We start from the raw sequence: 14,805 nt of genomic DNA, 5'->3' as shown, positions 1-14,805 counted from the left end.
CTAACCCCCTATATGCCACTCTGCCATATAGGAGGTTAAAAGGCATATCATGGGACATTTTTGTTTACTTTATATGGCAAGCCGATCCAGCTTGCCATATTAAATAAAAAATAATATATGCCACTCTGTCCCATGATATGCCTACTAACCCCCTATATGCCACTCTGCCATATAGGGGGTTAAAAGGCATATCATGGGACAGAGTGGCATATAGGGGTATAATGCATTTCTGGAGGCAGAGTGGCATGAAGGGGGTTAAAAGGCATATCATGGGGCACTCTGCCTCCAGAAAAGCCTTATGCCCCCAAATGCCACTCTGCCTCCCCGATATGCTTTATACCCTCCTATATGCTCCTCTGCCCCATGATATACCTTTTAACACCCTTTATGCCACTCTGCCTCCAGATATGCCTTTTGACCCCCTATATGTCACTCTGCATCCAGAAATGCCTTATACCCCTATATGCAACTATATAGGGGTATATAGGGGGTTAAAAGGCATATCATGGGACAGAGTGGCATATAGGGGGGTATAAGGCATTTCTGGAGGCAGAGTGGCATATAGGGGGACACACTTACATACACACACATGCCGATTTTTTTTGTTTTTAACAAATACAAAAAACATACATTATTTTACTCACCTTCTACTTCTCTTGACTTCCTGGTAGCTGCACACTGTTCTCCTCTATGCTGACAGGATGCCACTGACCTGACATCCGGTGCTGCAGCAGTCTGAGCGCGAGGGGGCGGAGCTTCCACCTCACGCTGCTCCCATCACTATGCAACCATCAGACTGCTGGGAATGTAATCTAAGCGGCCGGTGCGTGCTGATGCCGCCGGCCGGAGCTACTTTAACACTTTTTTTTTTATTTATATGGTAAGCTGGATCGGCTTGCCATATAAAGTAAAAAAAAAGTATTAAAGCAGAGGCGGCCGGCGGCATCAGCACGCATCGGCCGTTCAGATTACATTCCCAGCAATCTGATGGCCGCATAGTGATGGGAGCAGCGTGAGGGGTGAAAGGTCAGTGCGAGGGGGCAGAGCTTTCACCCCTCACACTGCTCCCATCACTAGACGCCATCGCACACGGCTGCTGGGTGCTGATGCCGGCCGGCCGCATCAGCACCCAGCAGCCGCTTTAATTAGATTTCGGGCAGCCGGGGGCAGCTCAGAGGCTGTCTTCATGGCCGCCCAGCCCACGGACCTTCCGGCCCACCGGGAAATTTCCCGGGTATCCCGGTGGGCCAGTCCGGCCCTGAGCGGGAGCATGGTCATCTGATGCAAGAACCTATGAACTTTTCTTCAGAACCATAACCTTTCCAACAAATCAAATATTGTAATCTGCTATTCTTTTTTCTAGAATCTAAAATAGTCTGTACGTTATACTCTTTCACCTTGAACCATTATAGGATCAGGAGCTCATATGGTGGAGGAGTATTGATTTGAAACCACAGGTTTTAACAATGATATATGGAAAGCATTATGGATGCATAGTTGTTTTGAGTTTTATTTGGGAAGGAAGAGGTAATTCATTGATCCTTGCTTTAATTTTGTAAGGAACTATATATTTTTGTCTTAGGATTCTAGCAGCCTGTTGTATGTGTAGATACTTGGTAGAAAGCCACACACATTCTCCTGGGATGAGTGAAAGCCCATTTAATCTGTATTTTTCTTTTTGGCACATTTTAATTGTTCCACAATAGAGGCCCAGTGATCTTGTAATACTTGAAATTTAGCAGAAACTTTACCTTTATTTTTCCTCTGTGACCTGATACCAGTGAGGCATGGCCCAGGATAGGGACAGCTTTACAAAAGCGAGGTTGAACATAGAGTCTTACATAAGAGGCAAAGGACCTCTGGGTCTAAGGTTGTAGTCTACAAAAGACCATTGGAATATTTTTAAAAAAATAAATATTTAGTGTTTGAGTTCCTATTTAAGTATTTTTACACATTTATTTAGGGGAGGCATGTATAATATGGTGGGGAGCACCAGTGATATCGCAGTACCTGAATCCATGTATAGTAGCAGTGATCGGTTTTTTTAACTGCATGCCAGACAAGCAATTGTTCAAAGGGCAAGATGCTGGCTCATTAAGTATGTCTGGACCTGACCAAGTAGATGACCATCTTGAAATTTATCTTGGCGCTATCAAGATTATTGATAATTTGCATATCTGACTTTTTCTGTTGTGCTCCTTTGGCCTAGGTCAGATTGTGCAAAAGAATTATAGAAGCTGAAAGAAAAATAATGCCTGGCAAAGTTGGAGTGTAATTACCAGATAAACTGTCCCCTTTTCTGTCTTGTTTCCATCAATACAATAAAAATACTGTAAAAAGTCCTTCTAAAGAGGCTGTTTTTTGTGGATGCTGCAAAAGCATGACAGTAAAGTGCTTTCCCTTAAACACACACTTTAACGTTCTTTGAATCCAAAAATAACCCTTCACATCTCAAATCTGTATTTAGTATAAGAGTTATGTTTGTAGTTTGAGGTCTATGGTGCATGTGAAGTGGGGGATTGTTACAAAATTGTGTACAAAAAAATCAGTTGGTCTAAACAATTGCAAATTAACATTATCATTTGGATAATAGATAAAACAAGGGCTTTTTGCTATAATATAACTATCTTATATAAATTATAAATATACCATACATTTTTTATTTACATAATCAAAAATAATACTTAAATAAGAAAGAAAACACATATATATATGTGTGTTTGGTTTCTTTCAAAAAGCCCCTCTAACCAACATTAAAATGTTTAACTGATCTATTTTTTTTTAAGAATGTGCCCATGTTACGTGTTTTGAAGAGGACAGTCTTGGCTTTTAAGGTTGGGTGTGAATGTTACTTCTTGGTAAGAAATGGTTATTTCTCAGCGTAGGAAGGAGCAGACGGTAGTAGTTTAATAGAAAAATATTTAAAAAAATAAATGCGTACTTGCCACAAAACCATGCTGTATCAAAAAAAGCTCTTAAAAATGTTCCCGTTGTATTTTATATCTTTAAATACTAAATTACTATATTACTATGTACTACATTAGCGCTGATGCTAAATCATTCTTAAAATACTACCAGATTTGTAGCTGTGAAAGCTCTCAGTATGTTATAATTGGTTAAAAAGGGCTTTTTTTCTGAGGCATAACTGATGAATACCAAATCTTTCCCACATCTCTTAATTTCTTATTAGACTTTAACATTAGCACATAGCTCAAAATGGGAGACATTAATTTGATGCGAGTGTCAAAAGCAATGCCAGTGAAGATTCTATCCCACGGTGCAGTTTTGCATCTAAGTATCAAAAAAATTAATGATTTGCATGAAAATTTGTAATCGCTTCCATGTGTCCTTTATTTGTATTATGTGCATTTTTTTAAGCCAGATCATGGAAAAAGAGTGGATCCAGTGGAGCAACATTTCAGTTCTTTTGCAAAATAAAACGGAACTCCAATTGCCGGTATTCTGTTTAATTAAATAAAATATTGTGTTTAACAAATTTACTAAAATTAAAGTTAGATTTATTTAGGACCTGATTTTTTTTTTTTTGTTTTTAAGGTTTGTGTACTAGAAAAAGTGACCAGCAAGCCAAAACTTTTTAAAGTGGTTTAGCTTAGGCTTCTGGGGTTCTTTAAGCCCCGTTGTAATGCGCAATATATGTCTGTGACATTAGTGAACATACCGTATTGTTGCTTGGCAACGGAATCTGTGGATACTGTAACATAACCAGAAAGTGAGTAATAAAATATATGTTAAGGTCAGATTCTCTTGGCTACAGATGTTCCACATATCCTATTCTCTCAGCCGCATTATTTATTTCTTGAGGGCCAACTCTTGCGCTAAGAGGTTATTTCAGAGATTGCATTTCCAAGCTGAATAGTTCCATTTTCTGACAGACACCCTTTTATTTGTAGATGTGTATTTGAAATAAGCTTTCATTAATACCTGAATACATACAGTATATGCCAAGTACTTGTTTCATGGGTCTCACCAAGTCTATGGTACCAACGGCAGAGTTAAGAACGTTTTTGAAATTGTTTTAGAACAAGATCTAAAATTATAGGGTCAGAGGCTTAGATGTAATGTAAGGATTTTTTACTTCAAAGATTGTGGATCATACTCTTTGTAGAAGTGGTAAACGTTAATACATCGAGGGATGTTAATCTTACATGGAATAGGCATCTGTCCAACGATGAGACCAAGGACTGTTTCATGCTTGAGTCTTTACATCATGAGAAATGAGCAGAGTAGATGGATGGGCTGAATGGTTCTTATGTACGGTCAAATTCTGTGTTTCTAGGTCTTCAGGGTAGCCTGATCACTTCCCTGGGTTAACATCTGCGGTGCAAGAGTGATATTGCAACCTTGCACCTTTGCCAAACATTTTCATAGCAGTAGAAAGATGGCCAAACAGAGCAAGGTCTATATAGCTGTTATGACCTTTTGGACCACAGGGCTAAGTCTTTAATGCAATTTCTGCTGTGCTGTCTTAGAACCTGTGAGATTTGCGCAAGTAATTTGAATGACCTGCAGGTGGAAGCTGAACCCTATGCTGCGTTCAAAGTCTGAAATAGCTGGCATATGTAGTCACTGGCAAGGAACCAAAACGTTACGTACCTTGTGACTGTGTGTGTTATTCATATAAATGTCCCCATTGGCATAGATTATTTTATTTTGCGTGCTGTGTTCTATATAGTAGAGGGGTTTGGTTACTTTTAACCCATCACAACACACAAGACACATAAAAAACACTAGGAATCTTAGTTTTTCTAGGAATTCAGTTTTTGTTGGATGACATTATTAATATTGTTATATCTCAATGTAATACTTAATTCTAAGTTTGTAATAAATACATCTGATTTCATGATTCAATCCACATAGTTTGTGTGTTAAACATCCAATCAAGCCCTATTATAAGGTTAAGTGCATAATGGAGTCCAGTGTACTTTACTGCATGCAAATTAGAACAGATTTCCCATGAAGAGTTCCATCTTTTGGTGGAATTCTGAGCTTGTACAGGACGTATGTGTTCTGCTTATAACACCTGCTTTTCAGTAGTAGTAGCCAGGGGACGAAAAACTGAAAAAGACAATATATAGATCTCTTATTTTATCTAATAACTGTAGCTGGGAACTATATGGCTGTGGTTACCATGAGACCTCCCTCGAGGGATGCGGGCAGTAAGTCCGGCTGACCTCTGTGGGTGTTTCTGCTGACGTGGAAAAGCAGCCAGTTCCCAATAATGCCAATAACTAAAGAATACATGCTCCAATTTGCATGTAGTAAAATGTGTTGGCGTTTATGCAAATTAACTCCAATATGCATTAAGAAATAAGAATAGCTTGGAGACTAGACTATACTGTTTCCTAAAATAATATTTGATTATGTGCACACCATTGACTTGCAATGACACGTCCATCTCTCAGTGGCTCCTTCTAATTTCATGGCGTATCCATTTTGTCATGGGTACATATGAATAAGCTCTAATTATAAGACTGAATTTTATCTTTATTTTATTTCAAATCAGTCTATATGTTATCAGTTTGTTCATATTTATTCCATTAGAGCAAAATTCACGTTTGAAATACTAATCATGAGATCAGACTGTAGCTGACATTAAATTGAGGTGTTTGAGGTTTGCACGTCTGAAACTGAACTCTTCCATTAAGTTTCACCACATGGTAATAAAAACGCCAGCTGTGTAAGATTACTGAACAACATTTTACTAAAATACATCTGGCCCCATAATAGTAATACATTGCTGAGGTTAAATGGAGAGATTATAAAACATCAATAAAGCTCTTTATAAAATTTTAAGTATTAAGTCGATAAGAACAATGTATGAACCTTTTTTGATGTGCTCAATTGGAACCAGGGCCATATTAACAGGTGAGAAAATGTGCTAATAAAGCAAGATTTATCATTTCAGAGAAGCTCATCAAGTTTATGATTTCAAATCATTTTAATTTAATATTATTAATGTCTGATACTTTTTAACATTAATAAGTATTATAAAAAATATCTCTGTAGTTATTGCTTATTAATGATGGGACTACTGTAAATGACCTAGTATCTTATGGAAAAGAGACGGGTGACAGGATAAACTCTGCAAAAATAGGGGAGCGTGCAACCTTAAAAGCATAAAAGGCATAACAATTCAGATTCCCGGGTTGCTGATAGAATAATAATAACCAATAAGTACACAAAACAATGAGTTTACAGAGGGATAGACCCTCTGACAGTTGGCGCCGCCATCTTGTTAGTCCCTCCTAAACATTGTCCTTGTGTTTCCATTCGTTGACGAAAATTGCAATGGTTTTCATCATAGTTTTCATCCTATTAAGTTAGTTCTTTTTTTAGTTATTATTTAGTTTTCGTCATGGAAAACACACAGTTGACGAAAAAAATAGTAATAGTATTCAATAGTACGAAAAAATAACTTCTTCAAACAAGTGGAAGAGGCAGCCTCTTGACTACAACTCCCATAATTCTTATAAAGATTTTTGTTGAAGGATTCTACTGCAGACTATTTCTATTTCTAGAAACATCCCTAGTTGGAATAGGACCATTGTAACAGGCTTCCATGCTAAACTTTTCTGCTTAACAAAGTTGGTGAGCAAGTGGCACAGCTATTTTAAAATAGATTATGGGTGACTGGAGAAAGATTAGGAAATCCAAACAGTTTCCTCATTTAAATACATTATGGAAATTTAAGCTGTCAACACAGACATGCCTATAAATATGCTAAATAGTCTCAGCGGTCTCCTGCCAAGGCATGGGGGTGGCAAAGAAAGAGGAAGGGGAAAATGTACAGAGGGAGTATGGAGACACACGAGACTGGGAAGAGAAAAGTAAATAGAATATTTACGGAGGAGGAGAGTGAGAGGGTTTCAACACAGAATCTGTGAACACATTGTATGTCGGTTAACAGACTACATTCCTATACCTTGTTTAAGAAATAATTACAGACTGACCTGTCTAATTATTCATCACCTAAATGTTTGCTCAAAAATCTTTTATTTGAACAGTCTCTCCATGGTAACTTTTTGTTATATGGATTCATTATATAGATTATTTGTGTAAAGAATGACCCTGTAAGGACATAATAGGTTTATTTATTATTTTTTTGACACTGGTCCATTGCTTCCAGGCCAGGTACACGTACTTATTACAATTGTCCAGTATAATAGTGTAAGCCATCTGGCATCCATAGCTGTAGCTTTATTTACTGTTGCCAGGATAAACCAACTGGAATGTGGTACTCCTGGAATTTCATCACAAATTGGGAAATTCTTGCTGCTGGGGGTATGTGCTCTGAAATTGCCAAAACCTACCTTTAGAATGTTGAATTGTAAGCAATGACTAGGAGCATCCTATGTTTTTTCCTCAAGTCAAGAAAGATTCTCCAGTCTTGAGGGAGTATGGGTAGGGTCTATGCCTCTTTCCTCTATCTCTACCTTTACATTGCTTTGATCAGGGTTCCTAAAACTTCGGCTTGGGACCAATGTTCCCTCTGATTTTTCTTAAGTGGTGTGCGCAGAAAATTTCTCGTGTGCAAAAATTTTCCCAGAGCCAAAATTTTGTGCGCACGATATGCTTCTGCAAACGTTAAATTTAAATTGCTATTCTATATTTTTGGTACAGCTCGCTCATGGTTAATAACACTACATTATAGTGTGATAATGTAGTATTAGTTACACAACAGTTTTTTTAAAGGTGAAATTCTCACTGCATAAGTAAATTATGAGCGAATCACGAGTGGAGGTTCCAGGCCGCATAAAGGATAAAAAAAATTTTGGAAAAACTGTGCGCAGGGGCGTACCTAGAGTATTTGGCACCTGGGGCGGATCCTGTACGTGGGACCCCCACACCCACACTTTAAAACTGCATAGTTCTATCGTTAGGCAAACATTGACAGGGGTACAGCATAACTGTTATCATTATTTACTAAGGCAGACATTGAGGGTGGTACAACATAACACCTATCACTATATACTGAGGCAGGCATTGACGGTGTTACAGCATAACTGCTATCACTATATACTGAGGCAAACATTGACGGTGGTACAGCATAACTGCTATCATTATATACTGAGGCAAACACTGACAGTGGTACAGCAGAACATCTATCACTATATACTGAGACACGCACTGACGGTGGTACAGCATAACACCTATCACTATAAAGAGAGGCACACATTGACCGTGGTATAACATAACACCAATCACTATACATTGAGCCAGACATTGAGAATAATGCAGTATAACCCCAATCACTATATACTAAGCCAAACATTGATGTGGTGTAGGCCTACCACTTTAGTGTCTGGCCTAGTATCATATATATATGATATACTATATAGGGATGCACTGAAATGAAAATTCTGGACCTGAAAATTTAGCATTCACTTGACTGAAACCAAAAATGACCCCCCCCACACCTTTAAAAACAAAAACAAAAAAACCACTTTTATTAAAAGTAAGACCAAAATTATACAAAACAATCAATAACAATATATATATATAGAAAGATAGATAGATAGATAGATAGATAGATAGATAGATAGATTAACAGCAATCACACTCCTATCATGCCCAGGTTCTAGCATGTACTGGTTGCTTGGGCATGATAGAAGTGGGATTGCTGTTAGCAATCATATATATATATATATATATATATATATATATATATATATAAATTAATATTGTTATCAAATTTTTCTGTCCAATTTTGGTGTGTTACTTACTTTGAATAAAGGTGTGGTTAACACACCAAAATTGAACAAAAAAATCTATAATTGCTACCAGCAATCTCACTCCTATCATGCCCAGGCAGCCAGCACATGCTGGAACCTGAGCATGATAGGAATATGATTACAGCCTCACTATGCCATGCTATCCCACCCCCACACACACTTACACATCCATGCTATCACACACACACACTCATTCACAAACATTCAGTTTAAACTACAGCATAACACCCATCACTCTCACACACTTACTAATTCACTCTCACAGAGTGTTTTCCTACCTTTTCTCTGTCACTTTTCCTCCTCTTCGTTCTTCCTCTTCTGTGTCCTCTCCTTCCGGTGCAGTAAAGACAGTGGGCGTGGCTTCAGTGCTGTGCGCCGGGATCTGACATCAAATCCCGACGCACAGCATCAGTTGCAGCGCGCATCACAAGGGAGCAGGATCGGAGGTCTGTATTAACAGACCTCCCGCTCCCTTGATTGATTTTAAGCCGGTTGGAGGGAGATCCTTGATCTCCCCAACCGAGCTTGCTCCTCTAGCGGCGGACATTACTGTCTGTCTCTGGAGGGGTGCTGTGCACACAACCGGTAGCGGACCGCCCCCCCTTCGGTACGCTACTGGTTGTGCGCACAATTTTTGTTTGTGTGCGCTCCCTCTGAAAGCTATGTGCGCACACACAAGCGCACAGCTTAGAGGGAACACTGCTTGGGACCCACTACCGGATTGTGGGCGGCTGGTCACTGGATAGTGAGCACTACACTGTACAAAATCATTTAACTCTAAAACACTGTTACACAGAATTTATGAGGTAGTAATTATAAATAAGCATCAGATTCTTCTGATTGATTACTGTTTCACTGATTGCAAGTATGTATTAATGTGCCACCCTGTGGGTTATACATTACCTCCCATGTTAGCACTTTAATAAGGTCATGAGTGCATATGATATTAGCGTACTGGGTCATGAAAAAAAGTTTCAAGAACACCAGCTGATATAGTGTAGTAACCTGGAATATGATGATGTATCTTGGTGCTCAGCACCACAAAAGAGTCACTAATGGAGATAAGTATAGAAAGAAGCACTAGGACCTGCTTCCCCTTTGCCTGCGATGACCTATGGCTACGTAAATTTAACTCTGTATGAATCAAAATGGTAATAAAATGTAAATCATGGAGACATAAATTGTGTTCTTATGCTTTCTCCGTCTTTCAATGTTATCCAGGGGAGAAGCTTGGTTGTATCGTTATTACTGCAACAGTGGTGTCTTGTGTGGTAATCTAGGGTTATGATGTTTCAGAGATTAGAATTTCTATAATTAACAAGTAATTAGCATATTAACACTGGATATCAGTGAACATTGTGATACGGTTTGTAACGTAAATACATCTGGCTGTAAATGGCTGAAGTTTTACAACACAGCTATTAGTATTGTTTAAAAGTCAAAGTTTAACTTTGTGTATGGAGAGATTCTAACAATTGTATTGAGCTCCAGGCCTCAAGGGCCACATGCTTGCCAGGTTTTTTTTATAAAATTGTTTTGAAGGCGATACAGTGTTGTTGGATAACATGGTAATTAGAGAATTTAGACTTAAGCTCTCAAACAAAATTTATTTATGTTATCTGTGTTATTATTTATGTTTTTTTTTCCCAATTATTACATTTCTCTTAGCTAAACAAGTAGCTTTTCAACTTCAAAATCATGCTTCTTTCCTGTACCATGGCTGCTTCTCTGTACCTGGCAGGTGGCACCACAGGCCTACTACACATGCAATGCATTTTCTCCAAGTAAGCCAGGAGAGACAATCATACACTACCTTGTTGAACAGGCTAGTAATCTAAAAAGGCAGGAGTAAGAGGCTCCATAGTATAAGCGCGGGCATACATCTGAACTTGAGCCGTATAAGTGAAAGGACCCAACAGTAAGACTCTGATGAGTGGGAAGAGACTTAGATGGACTTGTATGTGTAGTAGATATAAAGTATAATGGTTTTTATTTATCTCCTCTATCTTACAGGGTTAAAGCAGCACTCGGAGCTAAAGTTTTAGCTGTGAGAGTCGATGACCCTGAACAGTGGGTAGTACGGAAACAGATCGAACATGGTGAGAAGCACACAATGGCCACGCTAGTCTGTGTGCGCCAGGGTCCTTTGTTCCAGAACAGGTATGTTATTCCTACAGCAAACAAAAGATGCCCTTGGTGTAACCAGTTAAACAATAACACTGACTTCCAACACATACTGCATCTGAAGCTTCCAGACAATATCCAGTTTCTCAATATTTATTACAAAAAAAACCAGATTTTGTTTGCTTTATTGTTCAAGTCATATGATGATGATGTACACAGGATCATTGGAATTAGTCATTGTGTTAGGAATTTGCTACAGCTGATATTTGAAATGTGCAGTGTGTTTATTCTTCAACTTGAATCAATGTATGTGTGGAACATACTTTTACAACGTGTATTGTCCTAAGGTATGATTGTCCTTTCAAAGCACACAGCACTATAAAAAACAATAGGAAAATAAGAACACATTTGAAAAATATTCAGATCATGCACCCCCTTAACAAGGTATTTTAGAATAACTGCTACCAATACATAACCGAAAGTAATCAGGGCCACCTTTAATATTGATTGAACAACGGGCAAGCATTTGCTTGACCCCCCCCGCTCCCCAACATGCATGCCCTTCACCACACAAAAAAAAAAAAATACTTGCCACACTGACTCAGAGGAGACAGTACATACTTCCTTTCTTCTGACCCTAGTGTGACTCTGCGTAAAATGTCCTCATGTCACACGTGAGGGGCAGGGGATCAGTACAATACTATGCCACTCTCAAGATTGCGAGCAGGGCTTTCTCCACCTAATGTATCGGTTTGTCTTTGTCTGTATATTCTAGTCTTGTCATACCGCTTCAATATATGTATTGTAAGAAATGCTGCGTCAATTGTAGTTCAAATATAGATAAAAAAACAACACATGGAAACCCAGCATTACAGGTATAGTGCAACTGAATAAGACATACAAACCCTGTATTTGCAGGTATAGATTGAAGAAATAACACATGAAAACATAGCATTGCACGTATAGATCACATGTAAACTCAGCATTGAAAGTATAGATCAAATAAATAATTCTTGTCTGTGCCATCTATGTCCCCAAACATTTTGTCTGTGCCATCTTTGTCCCCAAACATTTTGTCTGTGCCATCTTTGTCCCCAAACAGCCTGTCTGTGTAATCTTTGTCCCTAAATATTTTGTCTGTGTCATATTTGCCCCAAACAGCCTGTCTGTGCCATATTTGCCCCAAACAGCCTGCCAATGCCACCTTTTTTCCCAAACATCCTTTCTGTGTGTGTCATATTTGCCCCCAAACAGCCTATCTATACCACCTTTTCCCCCAAACAGCCTTTCTGTGTCATCTTTGCATCCAAACAGCCTGTGTGTGCCACCTTTGCCCCCAAACAACCTGCTTGTGCCATCTCTGTGCCCCCAAACACATCCATGCTAACACATACACTAACGCAAACACACACTTATACATATATACATACAGTACATGCATACTCATTCACACATACTCATTCATACTCAAATTGTACACTTTTGGTGGAAGGGTATAATGTTGGCAGTTTCTTTACTGTATAACACCATTACAAAAGCATTTTATATTGTGGTCATTTAATTCATTAAGTGCTTTAAGAGCACGTGGATACAAAGCATGGCCAGTTGCAGTAATGGTTAACCTCTCCATTGAACTCTGTATTCTTTGGCAGATAAACATTTTCCATTAAAGACTGTTATGCTTGATCTCTGTTGGTCTTGGGAATTTCATATCTAATTCATGCCTGTAAATCATTCACAATCCATGCTACAGAAGCCAACTAAGTGTCTATTACATAATAACCAAGAGACTCAGAGTATACAGCGTGGTAGGTCTGCCTGTAGAGGAATATGATGCTTCAGTTAACTGTCCTCAAACTAAAGGCTTGCCTGTCTCATTGCACCAGGCTCATTAAATGCATGTGGAATGTGTTTTGAAAAGAAATTGCTTATTCCACTGATAATAGCTGAAGTTACAGTTAATAATTTTATTGAGCTCTCTGCAGATGAAATATGTTCCTTAAAGAAGTGGTCTTTAAAAAAGAGAAACATAGTTTAACAAATTGCAGTGGTTCAGGTTCACAAAACAGTTCATGTTTTTAAATGTCTGAGTTCCTGGACTGTATAAAAAGCTGATAACTGATGCTGTATTCCTTTGGAAATAGGTTTCTGTCTTTATAACATTTGTTTCTAAATAAGTAAGGCAGTTGGTCACACATAGTTGGCCTAAGTGTGGTTTCCTGCAAGTCAAATATCTTTTTCTAAGCCTGTCACTCTTCCAGGCTTTGGTCATGAATATTCCATTGGATATGATCAGTAAGTATTTGTTAAGATTGGGGAAGCATACCTTGCAAATGTACCAGGATTATACAGAAAGTCATGATTCGGCGCAAGAGTTTCAGTCTTCTCTTGCCCCAACTAAAATAGATACATTACCAGAGTTTACATCAGAAATTTTCAGGTCCAGCATCCACTAAGGACCCAGTCCCTCATGGCAAAGCATGTCAATTCTCAAAGGTACTCTCCATGTGACCCGAGTCACACTATTTGCCATACAAATAACTATAAAACAATTTTTTTTTGTTTTTATTTCCTTTTATTTGCCAACCTGCCCCCCCAGTTATGCACATCTGCCCCAGGCTTGCCACTCTGCCCCCAGAAGTGCGGTATACCCCCTATATGCCAATCTGCCTCCCTGGTATGCCTTATACCCTCCTTTATGACACTATTCCCCATGATATGCCTTTTAATCACCTATATACCACTCTCCCTCCAGAGATGTCTTATACTCTTATATGCCACTCTGGCATATAGGGGGTTAAAAGGCATATGATGGGACAGAGTGGCATATAGGGGGGTATAAGGCATTTCTGGAGGCAGAGTGGCATATAGGGGGTTAAAAGGCATATCATGGGGCACCCTGCCTCCAGAAAAGCCTTATGCCCCCATATATCAACCCCCCCCCGACCTACCGCTGCTTCTTACTCCCTGGTGTATGGTGAGGGCAGCGGGTGGAGGCTGGCGTTCATGAAATTAAAGTGGCCGGCGTGCACGGACCGCGCCTCCTATAGGCTGTGCCTCAGCTCCTCATCCCAGCAGCTGTTTTGAATGTTGGTCCACCTGTCGCCCGGCCCACAGACTGGTCGGCCCACCGGGAAATTTCCCATTTTCCCGGTGAGCCAGTCTGGCCCTGTCTTTCACTATGGTGAGTGTTTGCAGGTTAGTCGTATATCTGACCTCACTATTCATTATAAAGCATTCCCTACAAGAAGGGCTGTGCTGGCCATGCATAGTTAAATAAGAGAGATCTTTCTAAGTCACCTGTACAGTAGTGCACGGCCAACTTGGGTGAAAGAAAAATCAGTTAATATGTTTAGTTCTGCTGCAAACTCCCAGAATATAATACAGGCTACCAATACACCTTTATGCATGTTTAAATTATGAACCCTTATTCTAACATTTCTCCTTCAAAATAAACTTTAAGTTTGCTAAATCCTTTTGTGTGTGTTAATATTTTTGTCTCTCTCCTCCAAGCTACTGAGATCCTAAAGTCTTTCCTGATATTTTTATCATCTTACCATTTAGTAAAACTTTCAATAACCCTCTGGAGATGGGGAACTCCAGAACTGTACATAACACTCTAGGTGAGAGAGCTTTAAGGAGCCATAACCACCTTCCTCTTCTTGCACCTGAGAACTCTGTCAATGCAGACCAGCACATTGCTTGCTTCTCCTGATGCTTTACTGCATTGCCTCCTTAAATTGCATTGCCTGCTTTATAAAACACTTCCGTAAATTACCGGTAAGTTGTGTTGTTGAGGATGGCTACATTTTACATTTAAATGCAAAAAAATGAATATTGGAGTTGTGGCAATACCCTTTTCTTTAACGGACCAAGATTTAGTTTATAGGATATGCTTTCAATGTTATATTGGCAAAAGAAGATGGTT

The 14,805-nt window shown here is 39.0% G+C and overlaps 1 protein-coding gene across 1 annotated transcript in view; it reads left to right on the top strand.

Moving 5' to 3' along the window:
- TMEM132B (transmembrane protein 132B) overlaps positions 1-14,805 on the top strand; it is a 254,075-nt gene that overhangs the window by 98,044 nt on the left and 141,226 nt on the right. The window contains exon 3 of the mRNA XM_053471844.1: positions 10,767-10,913. Coding sequence (XP_053327819.1) covers positions 10,767-10,913 — 147 coding nt within the window. The remainder of the gene's footprint in view (positions 1-10,766; positions 10,914-14,805) is intronic.

Source organism: Spea bombifrons, chromosome 1 (genome assembly GCF_027358695.1).
Source record: "Spea bombifrons isolate aSpeBom1 chromosome 1, aSpeBom1.2.pri, whole genome shotgun sequence".
Classification (NCBI taxonomy): Eukaryota; Metazoa; Chordata; class Amphibia; order Anura; family Pelobatidae; genus Spea; species Spea bombifrons.
The sequence above is the reverse complement of the archived record's forward strand: the minus strand, read 5'-3'. Positions and strand labels throughout refer to the sequence as shown.